This window comes from Temnothorax curvispinosus, unplaced genomic scaffold (genome assembly GCF_003070985.1).
Source record: "Temnothorax curvispinosus isolate PA1 unplaced genomic scaffold, ASM307098v1 QBEX01013816.1, whole genome shotgun sequence".
In the NCBI taxonomy this organism is placed as follows: Eukaryota; Metazoa; Arthropoda; class Insecta; order Hymenoptera; family Formicidae; genus Temnothorax; species Temnothorax curvispinosus.
In genome coordinates this window covers 258,968-282,260 of record NW_020223596.1, presented here as the reverse complement: position 1 = coordinate 282,260, position 23,293 = coordinate 258,968, and the positions used below count along the sequence as shown (strand labels likewise).

At 43.7% G+C, this 23,293-nt stretch overlaps 1 protein-coding gene across 2 annotated transcripts; it reads right to left on the bottom strand.

Annotated features, from left to right (window-relative positions):
* Positions 1-297: 297 nt before the first annotated feature.
* Positions 298-18,115, bottom strand: LOC112463989 (protein gooseberry-like). 2 transcript variants are annotated; one of them, XM_025030726.1, is made up of 6 exons: positions 17,747-18,115; positions 10,668-10,981; positions 9,762-9,891; positions 5,185-5,356; positions 4,713-4,988; positions 298-1,435 (listed from the first exon to the last, which is right to left on the bottom strand). In XM_025030726.1, exons 1-6 carry the CDS (start codon positions 17,799-17,801, stop codon positions 1,183-1,185), a joined length of 1,200 nt encoding a protein of 399 aa, XP_024886494.1. In that variant the 5' UTR covers positions 17,802-18,115; the 3' UTR covers positions 298-1,182. The 2 variants fall into 2 exon arrangements, with proteins under 2 accessions (XP_024886494.1, XP_024886495.1); XM_025030727.1 differs by having other exon boundaries at positions 9,762-9,888.
* Between the last annotated feature and the right edge of the window lie 5,178 nt (positions 18,116-23,293).

The following is a 23,293-nucleotide window of genomic DNA, read 5'->3' as shown; positions in this document are numbered from 1 at the left end:
CGCACCGCTTTTTAGGTCGGCCGTCTCTTTAAATATTGCCCGGGTCTCTCGCGGGGTACGCATGTAAAGGGAAGGAGATAACATCGTTTTCTAAGATATGTGTGATAAGTTTTAGTCAACAAATCCGTTACCAGTTACACGCCTACAAACTTTCAATTTTATTCGATATTAATGGAAATTAAGTGGAAGTTAAATGTGCACTTACCTTGCGAGCGAATGAATTATTGATGAGAGAAATTAGCAGTATAGTGGAAGGACACGACGGATTTTTCGCATAGTCCATTTATTTATATAACGTTGCATTATACAAATCGGGTATAACTGGTCGTGTCGACACGTTATGTGCGATGTATATACAATAATTGAACTGGCCAATTGGATAACTTGTGGGAATAAGGTATGTTACAACGTCGATTGTGATAAGAATATTTTTATCAGTAACTTTCTTACCATTTAATACGATCATAAATATATACAGCTTTATATCCATAAAATATACGCGAGTCATACGTGAATATATATATAGAGACATTTGCATTATATTATTACTATAATAAGGCAATTCTAAGGCGGTAAAGTATCCGAGGCATCATTGTTGTACAACTGCCAAGTGCTAATCACTCTAACAAATAAATCTTCGTAATTACGACACTTCTCGGAAGTCGGTCTACCTACGTCTACGCGTACGACTTAAACGTGAGTTTAACTCTATCATAAATATGCAGTAGCTTCGCCGTGGAAAGGCTTACGCGTATCCGCGTATTATTTATAAAGCGGTTAAGATATATTTACAATCGTTTTGCGTCTTATGCCATAAATTACTGATATTACATAAATAAAAAGAAAATCTCTCCAAATTTCAAAGACTATATAACACATTTTACATCTACTTTAATCGGAAGCCATTCCAGAAATGATATTGCGATATTGCGAAAGAACATCTCCTTAGTTTCTGATAAAAGTAACAACGTACAACATAACACAAGTTATTTAACAATAAAAGCTAAGAGAAGTGTATTCTTATAGAGTACACTTCGACCAGAAATCTTTACAAGACGCGCGCAAATATTTTTACCAATTCAAATCCAGTCTCAAAAAAACAAAATAAATAACAGTAACGATTTTTTTTTAAACCCCTGTAATTGCGTGTAATTGACGTGCGATCGTTTCTCGTGGTTAAATTCAGTGAACTCTTCCGCAAACCTGAGAATCGATGTTGCCCAAGTACGGATATCCGCTCTTCGCCTCGCTGGGGCTGTGCGGAGTCACGTGGGGCGCCATCCCCGTCGAGACTGGCACCCCGGAAGAGGATGCACCACCTTGCACCATGCAGGCGCTCATGTTGGACCCGGTCGGGCTGACGCTGCCCCCCAGACTGCCCAGATTGAGATTGGAGGCAAGGTTGCTGCTGCCGTAATGGGAGGGGTTGAACAATCTGCAACAGGCGAGATCGAATGTCAGCTTATAAGAAAATAAATGACGTGAAAATGACAAAATATAATTTATTTCGGACAGTGTTGATTCTTGTAGAGCTATGTCAAACATATCTTGTATGGTTATTATATAATATTATAGAACTTCTACATTTTTCTATCTTGTATTAATATAATATCTGAATCTAAATCTTTTTCTAAACACAAATTACATAAATAATGAGAGAATGTATTAGGCTTTTATTAATTGCTACATGTGCGTTTCTATTAACAATGCAAGAGTATTCAACGTGCAATCTTAATTTTAGAAAGGCCTGGGAAGATTCTTTTATTAAAATTGTGAAATTATGAATATGATGTAACAATCGACAAGCTTATTAAATATTGATAATAAAAGGAATATTCTCTCACGAGTCGCATATATCAATCGGCTGTTAAAAAAAAATACATTAGGTACTCGCCAATATTCACAATTATATCTCCATTCGACATCTTGAATATAAATTAACTATTGTGCATATATGTGTACGGACACGTGGGGAGTTACATATACATTGCGATACGATGGAACGAGTCGCACAATGGTGAAAGGTGTCCACACCACGGTAATACGAAAATGAAATTCCGGCGTGTGGTTCTCTCCAAAGTGGTTACTGCCATTTGCAAGGCGATACCGCACTCATACACGCTCTGCGAATCGGTTAGGGCGTGTCGAGGGCGGCAGCGGCCGATTTTCAAACACCGTCGCGGCCCTTTGAGCATACACTACTGTGATTAAGGATCTCAGATCGTTGTCCCTTGAGTAAAGCTCTTACTCTTATTACGATATTGTTTATTCTTTAAACTTAGAACTTAAAAAATAAATATAATTATTTTTCAGCATATGTGTAAATATGGACAGAAGAAGCGTGGGGAAAACCAGTCATATCCTTTAGTATATTTAGACTTTTGGAGGAACAGATTCAAACTCCTGATAGTATCTATAAATGATATTAAAACGTAAAATTACGTACATTTATATTGACACGTTGCATTGGTGACATGTTAAAAAGAAACGATTGATGTAAGAAATGAAATTAGACAAAGAGTCCAGAGCCATAAGAAATCAATTCTTAATTAAAATAAACTTGAAACGCGTATCGATATTTTCAGACGATTAAAGCGTACGATTGTAAAACGAAGTCGGCCCTTTGAGCGTTTCGCCATGACGCTTAAGCACCCTAAATCCCGTCGGTGTTGGGCCTAGTTCGCACTATAACTTTATTTCTTTTCCCTTTTTTTTTTCTTATTTAGAAGGTAGCGCGACGTTTCTTGGCGGAAGCCGCGCGATTTATCGACCATACTCCGCCCTACGAATCTATTTTCATGCAGAAGAATGTCTCCCTATCCGCTCACAAATCAAATTTCTTTCTATGGTCGCGTTAACGAATTCTTAAGAATTTAGTGACGACCGAAATTTACAGCTCGCGATTCTCCGGAATTAAAATCGGCCGTCAAATAAAATATGGAACTTACTATTAAACATTCTCCCGACAAGGACAAGCCGACTTCGAGTTTCTTCCCGTACCATTAGGAAAATTCAGAAAAACGTTAATTTTGCTGCATAAAATGCCTTTGATTTCTCGATATTAAAACTTGTCTGGACTTTTCGGTTAGAATTAAAGTGACTGTTACTTTTCTACATCTCCTGCTAATACAGCTTCTGTACTATTTGAACATGGAATACTTTCGAGTTTCAAAACTTATTTTCTCCTGCTAAGAAAAACATCATTAACCAGGATATTTTGCAACGTCTCGAGAGTTTTCACATTAGTCGAAAAACCATCATTGACATTTTCTTCCCAGATGGAATGCATTGTTAACGTGACTCCTTGCCGTTCCATATGACAATCTGTAGTTACTGCGCTTGGTCTAAACGTGAAACTGCAAAAAACGGGGACGACCATCGACAGCAACGAAATCGTTCGCTCGAACTCGAGAGAGCCGACGACCACGAAGAAGAAGCGACCCCCCACGAGGTATAGGCTGACGCTCCACCGGGGGTCCACGAGTATTATCCCGGATGTTTAAAACCGGCGAAGCTTCGCTCGGCGCGCCACGTGATGGCTCGGCACGGTGAGCCAGTCCGTTGTTGTACCAAGGGCCCCGAAGGGGCCCAAGCGAGACAGTAAGCTCGGAACATCGCCGCGAGAAAGATGCGCGCGCGGCAACGCGCGGAGATAAAGACGGCGAAGCCGGGGTGTTTCGAACAATTAATTCAGCCATTGTGGCGTAATAACAGGTTGCTCCGGTGGCCGGGTTGCTACAGTGTGTTGTTACACGCCGAGCGGACGAGCCGATTCACTTGGGGCCGAGAGATAGAAAGGGAGAGAAAGAGGAAAGCGAGAGGGGGAGCGACGGAGAGCACACGGGGGAACGAGGAAGCGAGAGAAAGAGAGGCCAACGGGGCCCTGCCGACACGTTTTCTGTGTGGTCCTCAATTATGTTGCTTCTTGGGCCTCCGTAATGAAACGCTACCGGCTAATAATCCAACCCTGGGTCTTGATCCTTCGGCGCGGGGTGTATGTACCTGCGCCCGTGATCCAGCTTTAACCGATCGCAGCAGCGCCGCGAGGTAGCGACGATCGATCGCGGATAATCGTTGCGGGGGTGTTCACGAACGAGAGATAACGCATTCGATTACGCATCCACGTGACTTCGGATCGCTCGGAAAACGAATAGGGTAAGGAGAGGCTGTTTAAGTCAGTTAAAGAAACAAATCAGATACAAAATTTTCAACATAAAAAGCCAAAAAGCTCCATGACTAAAAAAAGCCTTTCTCCACCTTAAAAATTGAAAGACTCCTCTCTGGCTGGAAAATTTTTTTATCTAATTTTTTCATCTAATTTTTTCGTTAATTGACTTAAATAGCGTCTCCTTATCCTAGCCCATCCTTATCGAATTTTATGAGCTAACAATAAGGATAAAATAATACTAGAATTAAAATTTATTAAAAAAAGTTTTTTGCGTAAATGAATCGTTAATATTTAAAGGATAAAACTACAAGCAATGATTAGATTTTTGCGTTAAGAAAACGATTCAAAGAAGCTGAAAGGATATCTAATAATAAAGAAAAATTCCGACGAGATTTGTCCATAACACACGAAAGATTGATACGAGGGACCGATTATAATAAATCAGCTATTTTCGTGATCTACGTTACGCCGTTATTAACGCGACTCTCTCTGGTCGGAAAATTGATATTTGACAAATAATGCATTATTAGTCGCTAAAACTTACCCGTAATTGTCCGGAGTCGCCCGCGGCCATTGCTGCTGTGCGTAATAGTTTTCCCCGTAGTTGTAATGCTGAGAATAGCTGGCGGTGGTTGCTGCGGCAGCAGCAACACTCGCCTGCCCGTAGCCCTGATAGCTCTCAGCACCGTTGCCGTAGTGTTGGGCCTGGAAGGGTAGACTCATGTTGAAGGCGTTCAGTTGTTGGCTGTTGAGCTGTTTGCGAAGCCTGGCGCGCCTGTTGCTGAACCAGACCTGTACTCGCGCTTCCGTTAACTTCGTTCTGCGAAGAGAGGACACCCACGAATATCAGTAAAAATGTAAATAACGCAAATTTATTGTTTACGCTATCGCAAAGTCTATACAGCATTATAATTTCGCAATTTCCTGCGACGTGTAACTTCAGCCACATTTGAATTAAATTTTTTAACACGTAATTTTTGTGTGAAACAGAAGGTATTCCTAACGAAAAAACTTACTTTTGTGCGAGTTCCTCTCTGGTGTACACATCAGGATACTGCGTCCGATGAAAAGCCGCTTCCAGCTGCTCCAGTTGTTCGCCAGTAAAGGTGGTCCTGCTTCTGCGTTGTTTCCTCTTCAGCGCAATGCCAGGTTCGCTTTCCGTGTCGGAATCATCGCCGCTACTTCCACCTGAAGATAATCAAAGATCACGTCCGTTTAAATACTCAATTTCGTCATTAAATATTCATTTCAGAAGCTTGCGTATTATTATTAGCGGGCTCGCCTCAGGACAGATAAAGTCATTTTACTATCCTGTCGATTGTAAAAATATGACACATTAAAGGAAATACGCGAATACTCCACACTCGGGCATTAAAACATCGTCGATAGTTGCCGAGAGGAGAGACGCGAGCGTGCGTTCCTTAATAGCGGCGAGAGCATCTCTCGGTCCAGCACGTGCTGCACGTCAGATACCGAAGATAGGAAGCGAGTCGTTCACGCCCACAGTTCACACGCCGGTCTCAGCAACCCACCATTAAGACCCTTCTGATTACAGCCGTGCCCAGCCGAACCTATACTAAACTAAAACACCGGAGAAATTAGGGTCCGCCGCGAAGAAATTAAGTTCTTTGACATGTCCCGTCCCACCCGAGCTAAACGAAAGCCCGTTCCGAAAGGGAACCGTTGTCTGGCCCCCACGAGACACTATTTATGGAATTTCGAGTTTGATTTGTAACCCCTTCGGACCTAATTTGTTCTCCACGGTTTGTCCCTGTTACGCTCACCTCAACAACTACATCGATAACTCAGACCGATGAGACTTAATGTAAATTATTTTAACATATTTTTTTTAATTTCAAAAATTCTAATAAAGTTTATCAATTTATTTTATTACTACTGAACAACCAATAGTTTCCTTCTATAAGAACACATTTTCTTATAAATTGCAATGGATATGTTATTGATTATAGCGTGCAATTTCTGGGCGTATCGAGGTAGCGTCGGGAGTCCTGTATCTCTTTTTACAGCTGTACTCCGTAATTTACAAACTTATTCGCGGATTAAGTCGATCGACCGACGGGAATGAACGTCTAAATCAATAGCACCTGCGCGAACATCGGGCAGAATTCGAAAACCACGAAGTGCATGGCGGTTCCTGGTAGATTAAAGACTGCCGCTCGCTCGTAAATCGTCGCGAGACTTTCAGGAGCATGCCCTGCCCTGGCGATTTTTCGGGATCCTAACGCTTTTCAGGAGCTATCAGCGCTCGTCGATACTCCATGAATCTGGGACCGAACACATACATCAAAAATAGATTGCAATCACCTGTAGCTTCCAGAAAATAATAATAGAAAATAAATTTAGAATTACGCTCAAATTTACTAGCATACGTTACTAAATTTGTCTCAAGTAAAAATCTTGTTTTACATTAAAATCACGCAATCGTGTATATGAATAAATTACTATTTATACATTTTAGTGACATAAAGATAAAAATACACAGAGAGAATTTTCTCTTAAAATTTACCTTGAAATTATGGTAGTTGTGGGACAACATGTACCACCAAGAATTTTATGCGAGCTATTCTGATTAATATCTATACCATAATAAAAAAATATTAATATCTATTGCATTAAAATATAAAATATATTTGATTAATTTTACTAAAATATATCTAGAATATTTCAATAATTTTTCAAAATTTACCAATCTACTTGGTAATTTTTATCACGTTGTTTGTAAAATGTCTTTTGTACATTTTAAAAATTTTTTGGTTGCCAAGTTGTCCCAAGTTTGTAGTGAATTCAAGGGTAAAATATAACAAAAAATTATCTCCGTGTATAGATAGTACTGTTTAATAAAAGAAATTTTTTATCAATGCTACATACAAGGAAGAAATAATTTTGCGTAAGGTCGTGGTGCTTATAACGGGATTATTTACCACTTGTAAAACTTTCTGTAGCTTTTAATCAAGCGCGCGGTATGGCAAGCGCGACGTTTTGCGCGATTGCCGTTCGCCGAGAAGCGTCGACGTAAACATCAGCGAGGAAGATCGAGATGCTAAACAATTATTATCGGCGAGATGACCGGCGCGGCGCGGCGAGGCGAGGCGAGGCGATCGCCGTCCCGGGCGCGGCAAACGACGGAGGTCTCAATCACGAGTCTGCCCCGCAGTAAGAGAGCATCTAAATCAATAGAGGGTGCCGTTGCGTTCCGCGAACAAGCGGGCACGGGGTGTGTTGTTGGCGGTTTGTAAGATTAGAGGCAGGCGGCCGGGTACGAAGCCGAGGAAGACCACACGCCGCGGTTGGTGCCCGCGTAGGTATATATATATGCGCGCGCGAGGGGCCCCTCCGTCCTCCTTGCACACCGTCGTGGAATCCACGCCGGGGCCACTCCGTCCTCGTCGTCTCGTTCCTCAGGTTCGACTGCTCGCTCCTCTTAGTCGTTCCACCCGATTTCTTCTCTTTCACGTTCCTCCGACTCTGCTCCACCTGACTTCCTCCTTCTCTGCACGCGCTACGCCCCGATCTGCCCCTCTCTCTCTCTCTCTCTCTCTCTCTCTCTTGTCCCTCCGCGATCGTTCCTCCCGATTTCTTTTACGGAGAGACAGACCGCGGGGTTATTTATCGCGCGTGTTCCTGGCTACCGGAACCGCCGGGTGATCTTGCATTCTGGGACTGACATGCCGGCGAGGGGAGAAAGGTGCGCGGAAGATGAATGGACGCGGGGCGAAATGATTGAAGTGTGTATTTGTGAGACCTTTTAAGTTCCCTCGTGTTGATTGCATCGTGCATCCGATCCTACTAGATTTGCTATTTCTCATTTTGTCGCTATTTAATGTCGCTTTATATTTAATCATCATTCATTTAACTTCTCGAAGAAAAAAGTAATTAATATAAGACAGAAGAATATATTAATAGAAAATTTAATTTGTGCGCTATTAAACACTCGGCAAGTATTCTTGTAGAGAGAGAGAGAGAGCGAGAGAGAAAGAGAGAAATATCTAGGAAAATATATCCCTATCCGTATTCTGTTACTCGACTATGATGATGTGTTATTATCGCATTAGTGCATCAATCGCTCAAGTTATCTCGCTCTTCCTCCTCGCGTTCCCCGATCCACGCTATCCGCGTCCGTAAGCCGATCCAATACATTGCCGACTTCAGTGCTAAACCATCACGCTGCGATCGAATAAGAGGAACGAAGGTTCTCTACGTCCGAGACGCGCATTCAAAAAGAATCGCGTCTTCCTCCCGCTTCTTCTTCCTCTTCTTCGTCCACCGTCTCCTCTCCTTTCGCGCGGCGGTGCATTAGCGGCGGGAATAGCGCCTGACTTTCTTCTTGTTCCTCCCCTTTGTTCGAATCATAATACATAATTTACCCGGCCTGCAAACGCGGCGAACCCAATAAAAATCCTATGCGTCTTCCTCGGGACTTTTATCGAAGTATTCGTAATTGAATCGCTACCTTCGGGCAGTTTTATCGCGACTTATTATGAACGATTCTTCACGTAAAATATATCGTAAAATAAATCAATCGCTTTATTTAGAATACAGACCTTCTCGTAACGAAGACGTAACCATTCTTTCATTGCTCTATTCATTTTTCCAATTCTATTTCAGTTCTCATTTATATCTCATTAAATCGTGTTGTAATATTTATTTGCCACGAAAACACATTTCTAACGGACGATAGGAATAACGTCAAGAAGATGAAAGTCGCTTTCATATCAGCAGCGTAAAAAGATTGGTCGATGCGACAGAAAGAAGCAACAGGTCTGGCAGGCACAATCCGTGAATCCTCGCGCGAAGTTGCAATCTCGGGCATACGTCTAATCAAAACTAAATCTTCCCGACGAAGGTAATAAACTCGACACATCTACGCGCCACGGGACGCCTAATATTTCTTCGCGCCCCTTACCGTCGGTAATAAATAAAAAAGAAAGGAATTCCCCTTTACGTTCGCCGACCAGACCTATATTCCTACCAATTCTCAGCGTGCCCACGAAACTGCTGGATACTTCAAATAAGGAGAACTTGCGTATATACAGAGACGATCGTACGCGTCTCGAGACTCGTCCAACGAATGTGAAATAAACGAAATACAAACGATATAACGTCGCGCGAAAAGCATCCGCGTAATAACATCCTTCGGTGCGATCGGTAATTGAACTTCTTATTACTCTCATGTATGAGCTCATAGTTATAAGGCGTTAAAAACTTTCAATTTTAGAGACTTTACGCTAACGACTTCCCGATCGCGTTACGCGTATGAAAAAAAATGTCGAGTCGTATTTCGAATCGGGCACCTCGAGCATGCCAGCTACAAACAGTCGATCGTCGCGCGGCCACCTTGCCTCAATTAACTTAGTACGACTACCTACGCTGTAATTACGCTTATCGCTCGATTAACCCCGGGCGCTTCATTTGCGTCCGCCCGGTGGTTTATGCAGTGTTAAAATGACGATACGTATTGCAGACATAGACTCTTTTTCGACGGCGATCCACTCGCCGTGTAGAAAATCTTGATACTATCCGATCTCGGTAGATCGGATCGCGATAATCATAAGGTGTTGCTCATAATACTCACCAAGAATGCCATCGATAGAGTGATTTCTGCGCAGATCATCGCCGGGACGCGTCTGGTTGGCTGGTCCGCGAAGAAGTCTGGTGATACTTGACACGGAAGGTGCCGAGGCTTTGTCACAGACTCCATCCTGCTGGCAGAACCGCGTTGGACCAGTTAGCATAATTTTTCTTTCATCCGATTTCTTTTGTGAATTAAATATGACGTTACCCATACTCGAACGATTCAGTTAATATGATAACAGATAGATTTCCGTACAATACAATACAGCTCAATATCGTATTTTACACACGCTTGTTTTAACACATCCGTCTTATATTGTTTTAGTATAGGGGGAGTCCGGGAGACTTGACCATAGAGGAGAGTTGAACCACTTCAAATATCTCGTTCAAATTTTGAACAAAGAGCTCAATCCGAGCACGTGACAACATGACGATTGGTAGTGCGTTTCGACTGTGATTGAAACAAACGTGTTTTAACGTGCTCGGATTGAGCTCTTTGTTCAAAATTTGAACGAGATATTTGAAGTGGTTCAACTCTCCTCTATGGTCAAGTCTCCCGGACTCCCCCTACATAATCACTCGAAGCTTAAATCGCGATTAAGGATTCGAAACATAAAAAGAAGCGGAATACAAAATCAGAATTTAACCGTGAAAACAAAATTTAAAATTAAACCTGTAACATTTGACATTTAACCATTTAAATAAAAAACTCGCAAATCCAAAAAAAACTCAAAATACAAAACTTAAAATTCTTTAAATGCATTAAAATCTGCATCGTTTACTTTATGGATTTGACGTTAATTCACCAAAAAAGACAAGCGACCCATAACACTCTGTCTTAAAATACTTCCCTCTCTCGTTTCAAAGAAAAATACAAGCGTTAATGGTACGGGCGATATCAACGGACCTTTATCAATTTCTCGCGTATCTCCCAGCTGAAGATTCCAGGGTTCTGCCGCCTGAGATCCTCGATCCTCGCCTCGACTTCCGGCGTGGCAACCCGCGGCTTGCTACCGCCGATTACGCCGGGCCTGATCGATCCTGTTTCCTGATATCGATTCAGGATCTTCGAGACGCAGCCGTGCGAGACCCTGAGCTGCCTCGATATGACGCACGGCCTGACGCCGGCCGCTGCCATCTCGACGATCTTCAAACGGATATGGTTCGGTAATGGACGGCCGTTGATGAACACACCGCCCAGTTGGTTCACGCGACCCTGTCCTGCAAATGTAATAAACGCAGACCTGTTTACCATAATGGCTCGTCACGTGTTGCGACGGTGTCCGGTACACATCTATTTCCACAATACGACAGCGACGGGTCATACATGATTATTTAATAATAATGGAATAGGTAAAAGATCGTCACGCGAATTTCAATGTCGGAGACATCAAAGACGCGAGACGGCGTAGATCGGAGTCGTCACTTTAAGAGACGTAATTTACCGGCGCGAGAAATACAGAAATACGGTTTCTGTGAATTGTTTCTACAAAGCAATTATCGACGTTCGAAACTATGTATACACGTATATGTAATATAGTGCATTGTAAATACATTGTACCGCGTAAAACGAGAAGAAAACCTATCGTGCGTTGGATGGCAACGAAGCCGAGAAAAAATAACAAGTTTTCTCGGCGCCATGGTACAATGCAGCTACAGTGATGCCATTTGCGTAGCCATTTTTCTAAATGAGAATAAGCGGAGTCGCGTACAAAAGTGGCGGAGAAGAAGAAGAAGAAGAACGGGAGGGTCAACTCGCGCAAAAGGGGGCCGCTTAGCGGACAAAGCGCGGCGACACGCGAGGTTTCGCTCAAACACCGCTAATTACCGGTAATTAGCCCACTCCTCCCTTCCACAACACCCCCCTTAATTAACTTAATTATAATCACGAAGTCAAACAAATGGCGGGCAGAGCGGGGCCCCCTGGCCAGCGAAGGGGGGCAAAGAAGCGGAATGAGATGCGCGCGGATGCGGTGGCTCTTACGACGCGCCGCGAAGGTGGACGCCTCGCGTGCTTCAGAAAACCACGAAAGAGGACCGCGTCACGAGTTACGGCTCTGGTTTTGCACGGAGTAGTAAAAGCCACGGACACAAGGGGACAGAGAGAGACGCCGCGCCGGAGACGACGAAGCGGCGTTTAAAAGCCCGGGGAGCTCTTAAAAGCGCTCTCTCTTTCGCGCGCGGGGACAATGGGAGAGTCCTCTCGACGGACAACCGGGGGCACAGCCGTATCCCGCGTGTTTGCACCTATATTTACATAAAGGAAGCTTTGCATAAGAGAAGACGCACGCTCATGCGCGTCTCGCGGATGCGCTGCGTGCGATGCTCCGGATCGGAAATTTGGCCGATTATCGTGAAGTTCCTCACAGCAGTGATGTTACAGCCTGATGATAGATCGAATACGCATATTGCGATCAATTTTAATGTGTTCTGCACTGTTAATTTATATATTTCTTCTGCTCGATCATTTTTTTAGGTCCTTTAAAAGGCATCTCTTCTGGAAGTAATATACTTGAAATATATTTAGAGTGCTCGTGTACTTTATACTACCTCTTCTGTTACCTTTTATAGGACGCTTGATGACTCAAAATTATCCAAGAGCAACAAGAAAAAGTTACGTTTATCGCGGCAGGTTTTAATGGCAAAACGAGCGGGATTCGCTCGAGAGGCGGATTGCGAGCCCTCGGCAATCCAAACATTTTCGCGATCGCATTGGGGACCGACGCGCGCTAGCGCAGCGCCCAGTTCGTGATATATTCTCCGCTGGCTACCTGCTGCGAGAAGCGCGGGGCCTAAGGAGTCCGCTAATTACCACGGCGTAATTCAAAAGACGACCCCCTTCCCGGGCGCGTCGAGCTCTCCGGCACAAAAGTAGTCCCGTTTCGTCGTTCATCACGGACCCCGGAGATTTACATCCCCCTCCGTTCCCCTCCGCCGCCCCGCGCCTCCTGCTGCCGCTGCCCCCCTGCCCCTGAGACCCTCTCGCGCTCGGTAAGGACATATCCGCGAGTGCGTGCAACGCACACACTCCCACACACACACAACACCACACACCGGCCGTGCCAGTGTGTATAGGCCGGGTTACGGTCCCGCCGGACACCTCTCCGGTGTATGACGTCAGTCAGGCCGCGGGGCCCGACGGGATTACAGGCAAGATCAAAAGGCGCCGACCGCCGCCGCCGCCGCCGCCGACGACGACGAGGACGAGCTTTCGGTGCGAAGCGCGTAAGGATCGCGGATATTCGTGGTAAATTTCTGAAAAAATGGACGAACCAACTAAAGATCGAGAGAAATCGACGAGTAGCGAAATATTAAGTAAATTTAATAATTAGCCGAGGAAAATTAAAGAAAATGTTAAAGTACAGAAATTACCGCGATTAATGGAAATGGAAGAAGATACAGGGGTCTCAGTAGGCCACAATAACTTCAGAAAAAAAAGAAATTAAAGCATTTTATTTTAATAGCTATTTTGTAAGCACTAATATCAATGAAAGGGAAATACACGAGAAAGAGAATTGAAGATAAATCTAATAGCAGATTTTCCCATTGAGATCTCCGTCCGAGATTACAAAAACGGTTAAGAAAATCCGTGTGGAGGCACGAGGCAAATGCCAGGAATGCCAGGCTACTATTCGTCGCACGTGCAAGACATACGCATGCATATGCGTTCGCCACACCGCGCCGCGAACGTTGCATTCTCGCGCGAGGCTCGCTCTTACAAACAGCGGAGATCATAACTCGAGTCACGGAATCGAAAGTTAAATATTACCGTCCGTGCGAGCGCGGGCCCTTTACTCGCGTTTTTGTTCCCTATCCACCGATGAATATTGTTCGACGCGTTCTTGCGGAACGTGCGTTCGCGGGAGTTTCCCACTGCGTCTCGCACGATTAGTCCCGGTATCGATTGCAAAAGCCCGAGTTACCTATTCTTTTCGATCGGAAATCGAGGTGATTTGTACGTCCGTAGAATCTACGAACCTTTGTCTTCATTCTGAAATACGGCGAAACAGCGTCCGATGATGAAAAGTAAAAAAGCAAAAAAGCTGAACGCTCGAACAACGAGAAGAAACCTCGTCTTCCTCCGGACTATTTCCCTTTTTTAAATGCCGCGGCATTGAGGGGGGCTGTAACAAAATTGTCCCGAGAGGACGATTTAATCCAAACAGCTGATGCGAATGATTTATGTCCTCGCGTAATTTATTATGGCCGCGATCGCGCGGCGGAGTCATTTTCGCGAGATTCGTCCACCGCGGTGGACCACCCTGTACGAGTGTGTCGGGCGCGACCGCGCCCGGTAAAACGGTCGAAAGAAATAATTTCCAGCATGAATTATTGATAACGGGTGATTGATTGTTCAGCGATCAAGACTTTAATGTCCATGATCCGCGTGCGGACGTGACGAGATAACGGGGTGGACCCGTGTCTGATTTGAATTCGCCCGACGAAGCGTCGCGCATCGTTAATTTTTACCTGCGAGGCAACACGGCGGCCTCCGGTAGGGGCCGAGGGTGCTCTTAGACACGGAGGTGCTTAGAGAATTCCGAAATAATTGCGACGTACGTCGGCCGCCCGTTCATTACCCCGCGTGTCGTGAGACGTCAATTAAACCCTTTTTTCCTTCCCCCCCCCCCCCTGATCGGCCTCGATAAATTATTACGTGCGAAGAGCTCCGACGCACACTGTACTTTGCGGCCGCGACACTACCGCGGTTCACGAGCCGCGAGCCGTGCAATTACGCTCTCTACGAGACTTTTCTTTATGGTAATGATCCCGGGTGCCCCTTGTCGCGGCAGACCCCTTCTCGCTCTTAAACGGTAATAACAACGTGTTATCCGGGTATTAATTGAATCTCATTAAGGATCGGCATCGAGGTATGCGATCGCTCCAATTTTCGCGTGATGAAGTACGTGGAGCGTCTCACGGCCCGCAGGAATTACGGGATACGATCGCTAAATTTGTTATTCGAGGCTTTTAGCTGTAACTGATCATCATCCAATTACGACAACGGAGCCCCTCTCGAGGCCACTTCGATCGCGCATCGTTTCATCTGGCGTTTCTGATTACCGTGTGGCTCGACAATCTTTGGGAAACAATTGAGAGAGATTCATATAATCTCTCAATATATTACATTATGTATTAATATATAATATAAAAAAATATATTAGGGCTCAACACGCGAGCCCCGGACCCAAAATCTAAGATCGTCTATTAGCCCCCTTTGAACCCTTCAACTTTTATCTGAAACATTTTTCTTTAAAATGTATTGTTCAAGAGATATTTGAAGTGGGCATTTAAAATGGGTCATACTGTATATATTTATATTTGATCCTTTATACATAAAGAGTAGCAAAAAGAAAAATTTTCACAGAAAAAAAGAATATTCTTGATTTAAAGATATCTTCAGTTTCAACGTGAAATGAGATTATTTGATTGAGATTATTGCGTTAAACGAAGAAAATTTGCTTAAATGAAGTCATTTATTTAGTTGAACCAAAAAAAGTTAAAATAAAAAGTTGAAATTCTTAATAAAATTATAGATTGTTGCGTATACATGAGTATTATAAGTCTTGATTTGACACTTTCTTTTTCTCTGTGTACATGTTGACAAATTATGTAACTGAAGAAGGTATAGAAAAAGATACTGTTAAAAATTTATATGAGAAAGTGTTATTATATAGCATTAATTCTTAAGTATATCAATATAAAATAAAAGCCATATCGTTTCCGCGACGAGCTTAACGATAATTGCCGAGCGGCGCGCGTACGAAACGATTCCAAAGAGAGAGAGAGAAAGAGCAAGGGGTCAATTTCGCAGGCACCGAGCGGAGCGACGAAAGTTCCGTTGCGTCGATTACGCAATCTACCGTGATACGAATGCGGCGATCGGTCCCCCAGATGGAGAATCGGAGGAGATGAGAGCGGAAGGTGCACGCGCGTACCTGAGTGGGAGTAACCGCATGTACCGAAGGGATGCATGTACTCAGTGCGTGCGGTGTGAGTTCCGAGTCGCGCGAGGACTTCAATCAACGTGCCGTCGCCCGAGGCCTATCCGATATCAGACATTAGGTACCCACGGGTACGGGATACGGGTACCACCCCGGGACTCTTTTCCAATGATCCGACGCCCACTATACGCGGACCTGTGTATCAGACTTTATTCGAAAGTGGCCATCCTCTTCTCTCTCTCTCTCTCGCTCTCTTTTTCTCTTTCTCTCTCTTTTCCTCGGAACGATGGATAAACAACCGAGATTTAAAGGCGCACGTGAGTGAAAGATCCGGATCGTTCACCATCCGGATTCCGGGATCCTTTTTCTGCATTGTGTAGAAGGAATAAAGGATAAGAATGTAAAGGAGAAGCTGACCATTTAGTTCTAGAAAATAAGTAAAATCTATTAAGAATAACAATAACATATCATTGTGTTTATTATTATAACAATAAAAGAGCTAAATAATTAGCTTCTCTTTTCATTTTCATTCTTTATTCTTTCTACACACTGCAGAAAGAGGACCCCGAATGATAAATGATTATAATATCATTGTGTAAACTATCGAATAATTGAAATAAAACCCAAGAGAGTCATACCATTTTTCTATTGTCTCTTTACGAAGAGTGTTGGTCTCTTCAATTACATACATAATAAATCACAAAAAATGAAAATAGCATATTGGTCCGTTACGTCCGTTACCCCTCGGTTCAAACTGCCCCTCAAAATTTATACGTCAGCGTTGCGCACTGTTCCATGACTCATAAATTACACAATGCAAAACGACGTACGAGCTTCTGTGCGATTACTTATGCACAATCTCTTCCTCTTTCTCTCTCTCTCTTTCTCTTTCTCTCTGTCCAGGCCTTTAAATCACCATAGTCAACGTGCCACGCGTTACATTGCAAAACACCGACGTATACACGAATTAATCTTTACATCTAGATTACGTAACGGCACCAACTACCGTAAGTTTTTCGCGGAGGTGATAAGCTTTCGGGTTTTGAATTAATCGGCCGGACCGATTGTACGCACGAATCGGACAGTAACGGTGTTATAAAGATGGCAGAGTCGTTCATCGGGAGTCGCACACGCACGCACCGGCGGACAGCGAATAATTCAGTCAAAGAGCATCGTAAAACCATTAACATCGGTTGTAAAATATCTGCGGCATCACCGCGGAAATGCCGGCGGGCGTCGAGCGTCGTCATGAAACTCGCGCTGACGTTAATTGCGAGATATTCTCCATGAGGAAGAGTTTCTAAGAATAGTGCAAGATGTTATTTTGCCTTTACAAAATTAAACATCAAAATAAATTTTTAGGAAAAAAATTGTGTTATTGTGAAGCTTAGATGTACTAAACACGAGCACGTAAATTGTCAAAAACTCGATTCACACATAAAAATGACGCGCATTCTCAATGGATTTATATTTCGTGGAAATAAATGTATCTAATTATACTATAATTAACATACAATATTTATTTTTGTAGAAGCGCCGAAGACAAAGTCTCTAATTTTTGTACAGAAGAGCGAGATTACAAAATTGCGAAAATTGTTTTGACAGTTAACTAATTTTTAAAGCAATTCGAGACAGATTGCTTTAATCAATTTAAAAAATTACATTAATTATTTTATCCTTGCATATTACTATTATAGTATATTGTTACATAAATGGGCAAGTATGATGTTTGTGGACCAACGCATGGTTCATTAGGAAACGTGAGCGTTCTGCCGCTATTATTTTATCAGCAAATTATTTAGAATTCCATTTCTCGCACAAACTGCAAAGTGTCTTTTCTTTAAACAATCTTTTAGAGGTAATTTTAAGCATCTTTTACACAATCTTCAGAGTTGTATTGTATGTTGTGGACTATACGTAAAATTTTAAATTAATAATTAGAAATTAAGATATCCATAGGGGAGGAGGAGGGGATTTATAAAGTCGTTATAAAGTCTTCACGTTTTGCATAAAGTATCTTCACAATTATTAAAAGTCTTACCTTGAAAGGGATAGCCAGTAAAGTAGGGTGCCATGTTGATAGTGCTGACTGCCATCTAGCTGTTCCCGTTTCCAGGAAGGATCTCTTCCCGTTTCTCTCTCTCTCTTTCTCGGTCACCAGCAGCACCAACCACACCAAGGATCGTCACTTCCGTCGATCTCGAGTCCTGCTCACAATCCGAGAGTCACAAGTCGAATCCTCACTTTCTCGCGACGACGAAGCAACGTCCAGCGACGACGACGACGGCGACACCCGACTTCGCTTCCACCGCGAGGGGCCGAAACGGTAAGGGGGACACTCTCGCGTCGCCCTTTTTCTTTTTTTTTTTTTAAATTTTCGCTTTGACGCAAAGCAGGACGGGACCTGTTGGCTCCGGGGTCTCGGCTCGAACTGCCGGTTCCTGCGCTCGTGATCGTCGAGGGCACGCAAAAGAAACGAAAGGCAGGCACGAAAGGAGGAATGCCTCCGACGGAAGGCTCCGCCTTCGTCGTGGGGCCCCTTTGAGGAGCGACCAGCCGACGGTCCCAGCCGCGCTCTTTCATGGCTTTTATCGGCGCCGCTGCATTGGTCACCTGCCAGGTGATCTCGCCGCGTTGGAGGTGGTCGCACGTCCAACTCCGCCTTGGAGAACAGACCTTCCTCCACCACACCACCCACACCACGCGGTCGTCGCGTCGTGTCCGCGCTCGACTTACCCTCCCGATGACCGGCGATATCGACATCGCGCGATCGCGAGCTTCCCGCGATCGATCCACGCCGAATTCTTTTGCGGATTTGACGTGGCTCGCGCGATTCGTCTTCGAAAAGAGATCCAGATTTCACAGGCGCGTTCAATATTTTCGCGACTCGCAGAAAAGTGTATCGTCAATCTTGATTTTATAGTAATCCCTATAAGCTGATAAATATGAAGAACATATAATTCTAATTAGCTCTTATCTTTTCATTCATGCTATAAGTATAAACAATAGTTTATCCTCGTAGGCTCGTTTTATCCACAGTATTTAATATTTGTCCATAATAATTTATCCATAATAATTTCTTATAATTTAAGACAAAAATGTTGTTATTTCTACATTCTTCATGCGTTAAGATTGTTAAATCACGTTATTAAAATGTAACATTTATATTATATAATACTTAACATGCTGTACGATTTTATTGCAAATAATTTCATTGATTTCTAATTCGACAATTAATACATATCGTAAATATATTTATAACTTTTCGCTGATCTAATTTTATATTTTTCGACGGAATAATATTGTTACAAAAAAAAACGTAATATTAATATATTATATTACTTAATAGCATATTAATATCGCACGCCGCTTAATTGTCCAATACGAGGTTTCAATGCCGCAATTAGTTGCAGATTTCAGAGCAGCGCACCGCGACGATACAACTTATGAATCCACCGTCGATTTCGTAACGGGCCGAACCAGGGGCTCTCCCGACACAAATTTACGATATCTAATCTCCCTTTGATTCACACGAGTGCCGCGCGCGGCCGTCGACACTCTCGTCGCGGAACCCGCCCGACCGCCTCCGTGTGCCATCACGCATCGCGTGATCCCGCCAATGAGATCGTGCGAGGTTCTGAGAGGGCCGCTTTACACGATCCCGCGGTCGCGATTCGGCGCGCATCGTTAATTAAAATTAATTAACGTTTGCCGAGTAATCGTGCGTTTAATTGAATCGCGGGATTCCGCCGCGTCCGCCGCTGGAAGCTTCCGCCCGAGACGAAGGCGGAAAATGGAACAGAGCGCGGCGGCGAAATCGGCATTCCGCACGGACGCGCTTCTCTTTCCGCGTCTTTGATTTTTCTCATGCCCATGCCGGCGCGCCGCGTGTAATCGCGATCGCGACGATATCGTTACATCCCCGTGTAATTAATGCCGTAAAACGAAAAGAAAAAGAAGAACAATCGTCGTAACTTCAACCCCGTACATCAGAATCGTCGAGGATGGACATACGGGGAAAGCGGGCGATGGGAAAGGCATCAGGTTGGCAAGTCGGCTTCAAAGAAGATAAAAGGAGAAACACGTTGCAGGGTCCTAGAGCCGCATGCGGAGCACGCATCTCCGTTTCTTTCTTCCTTCCTGGGACATTAGACATTTCGGACGGGCTCCCCGCCGCGGCGAAGCTACCTCGGCTGATTCGCGTGTAATCACTTCGGACATCGACCGAAAAGCCGCGAGGACTCGCTCGGACGAGCATCGCAATCTGGCACAATGGGGCCTTGGGATCCGCACCGCATTAATACACGCGTCAAGCCCTGACGCGTATCGGCTACGACGATAATTCTGTTTGTTCGCACAGGAGTAACGCTCGAAACGATGCGCCGCATCGCGCACCGTATAGTGACGAAACATCGTAATGTGTTAAAGACAGTTCCGGAATAAGGAACAGTAAAATTTTCCAGCGAAGATAGGAATTTTCCAGCGGTTTACGGCTCTTAAATACAGGTAGTTTGAAAGATGAGAGGTTGACACAAAGAAAATGTCATTAAAGACAATTCTGAAACAATGGAATTTTGCGGCGAGACACAACAGACAGTTTTTCGGAATTCGGGGCAATTTGCAAGAAGTGTCGTTCTAAAATTAAACGTGCCAAACTTATTTACGAAAAGATGATATATCATCAAAGAAAACGTCATTAAGGCTTTTGCTAGCTGGATTGTCAAGTCTACGTTGACAGTATACACTCACAGTGTCACTCTTGGCAAAATTGTGAACTATAAGGCGTGATGTTAAAAAGATAAATTATTCTTGCAACGTACAGCATAATTTTTCGTTTTAGTGCAGTGTTTTTATATTTAAAAGAATAGTGTTAAAATAAACTGAAGAGACTCCCATTTTGTTATAACTTAATACGTAAAAGCAAATATTTATTTCAAGTCGGCAGCTGTCAAACAGCTTATTTTCATCCAAATAAAAGGGAAATTTTCCATATATTTTAAAAACGTTATTTATACATATAATTGAAAAATATTTTAATTTTATTATACGTTGCAAAGATTTTCATGTATTTTCTCGCTTTTGACGTCATCCAAGATGGGTGCAGTGAATGAAACCAGAAACTTTAAAGGCGATCCTGAACAAGAAACAATGGAATTTTAAGACAAAAGACAGAAGAATTTTAATGGTTCACAGTTCTTAGAATTTAAAACAATTCACAATAAGTGTCATTATAAAGTATCTTGTGTATTTTTATATAGATTTTGGACCTCTTGCGTCTAGTGACTTGGCTAAAATGAAAAATTATTGTTAGAGGACCAAAATATTCCATAGACCTAGGTATTCCCTCGGATATTCCTCTAAGTCGACGCCGTTCAGAGATACATACTCTTTGAAACATTTAAAAACTAAATGTAATTCTTTCTAAAGGGTATTCTGTATTAAATGGAATTCTTTCATTCGATTCAATGGCAAATAACATTTTTATTTCATTAGAATTGTCAGATGAAAAAAATTAACTTCTTAAACGATTTGTGAATTCCGGTGACCTATATTCAGCAACGGATGTCACATTTTCCATGGTCTATTATACGTATAATATCTATCGATTAATATGCGACTCATTACTAAATGTGAGGGGCCCAAAATGAGGTTCTTAAACATCCTGAACTCATTTATAAAAAGATGATATGTTATCAAAGGAAACGTCATTAAAGATGCCCCTGAACAAGAAACAACAAAATATTAAGCAAAAAACAGCTGAACTTCTCTCAATAGTTCACGTTCTTGGAATTCTGAACAATTTGCAAGAAGTGTCTAAAACATCCCGGACTCATTTACGCAATCGAAATCGAACCACTGCAATTTACAGTGTCAACACGCGATAACGACAGGTATATCTCACGTTGTGAGAGGCGATTTAACGTATCCGAGTCGAGAAGTCGCACATTAACCGCCACGTCGATCAACGTCGGGGATTTCCCGCGAGAATCACGAGAGAGCTAATTAATTGCGGGACCGGTCGACGCGCGATCCGCATTAATCAGCATCGAGATCGGGTAAGAAAGAGAGATCGGGAAGGAAGACGAGAAGGGAGAGCCCTTTTACGCGAAATTTATGCGCGCCCTCGCCGCGCTTCGCGGAGAGTCACCCCGATCGGACACGCTGTTGCGCCTCGCCGCTCGTCATTAGGGGGATAATGCATATCTTAATGATTACGAAACGAAACACTGACACCGGAATGGATATACGTGTAAGTACACCGATGAATGGCGTCCGGACACGGCGGGTGCCCGTCCACCGTTCACCAACCGGGCGTCGCCGCTCATCCCACGCTCCCGCAATCAGCTCCCCATAAACTACAATCACGACACGTGCTATCGCGCCGCCCGGCGCATCGCGGTGCACACCCTGTGTAAAATAGATGATAGCCGCATTGGATTTCAACGCTCCGGGGATCAGATCGGCGCGGCACGCTGACTTTCCAGGAATCTTGCGCAAACCGCCCCGCGAGTCTTCTCGGACCTAGGGATGAAAGACAGTTCTAATTATAAAGGACGGGTCACCCCCGTTGTTTCGGTGCCATTCCAATTCGAGGCCTTTCTTCTCGAGAGGGCTGCGTCTGACAGTGAGACCTTTTGTTCACTGATCGTGAGTGCCAAATGGAAATTGTTGGCCTGAGTACAAAGATTCGAATGTGGATCTTGATGATCAAGACCTGTCTGGAAATTAATAATTACGCTTATAAAAAAATTACTTTTTATTACATCTTAGTTTTAGTTTGTTTAATATATATATAGGAACGTAACGTGAGAGAGAGAGATAATATATGGCAGACATAAACCGTCATCTTTCACATGCGCTCCGCGAAGAAATCGCTTGTACGCCTGGACGTCATATGCAAAAAGTATTCCCCTTAACGCTTAAACAATTCATTGTCTTGTGTTGACAATGTAAAGGATCTGTAAGAATCTGTTCCGACTGCAGATTCAGCCTTCATGCTTGAAATTCGCTTCGCACCTGTCACGCGGGGTACAGTTCGCCCGTTTGTCTCCAAACGCGCTAATCTCGGGAAAATACGAGCGTGCCCGCGAATATTATCGCAGACGAAGTTAATTATCGCGTCGAGAGCGGGGCGGCGAGAGGGAAGCGAAAAAAGGGGGGAAAAAAAGAAAGAGATAAAGATGGCGGATGGTCACACGGCGAATACGCGCATGGAGGAGGTTGTAACGGCGTTATGTGCCATTAAAGACAGCAAACATCGTAGCGCTTTTATGCGCTGTGGAAAATCACGAGATTGTTCGGGAGGGGGGGGGGAGAGACATTAGCACCGAAGCCCGCGGATTCTAAATAATCGTCGCTCCCACGACGACGGGCTGCAGCCCGGGATTGGAGCATCTCGTCCATCGTTACCCTTCAGATCCGCGAAGAGATATTTCTAACTCACTTAACGTAATTGCGCAAATGAAAAACCGCAAATTGAAATTTAGAAATGATGTCCGTAATAATCTCGTTCTCTCGGGAAGATTATATGACGGAGGACAAATCGCGCGGCCATCGTCGACGTACTGAAGTAGCTTGCGTGTGACCG

Excerpts from the sequence above, each read along its gene's own strand:
- LOC112463989 (XM_025030726.1), bottom strand. The coding sequence starts at position 17,801 with ATGGCAGTCAGCACTATCAACATGGCACCCTACTTTACTGGCTATCCC. Across the intron at positions 10,982-17,746 it reads TACTGGCTATCCCTTTCAAG|GACAGGGTCGCGTGAACCAA; the intron begins GTAAGACTTTTA and ends TTACATTTGCAG. Across the intron at positions 1,436-4,712 it reads GCGACTCCGGACAATTACGG|ATTGTTCAACCCCTCCCATT; the intron begins GTAAGTTTTAGC and ends CGCCTGTTGCAG.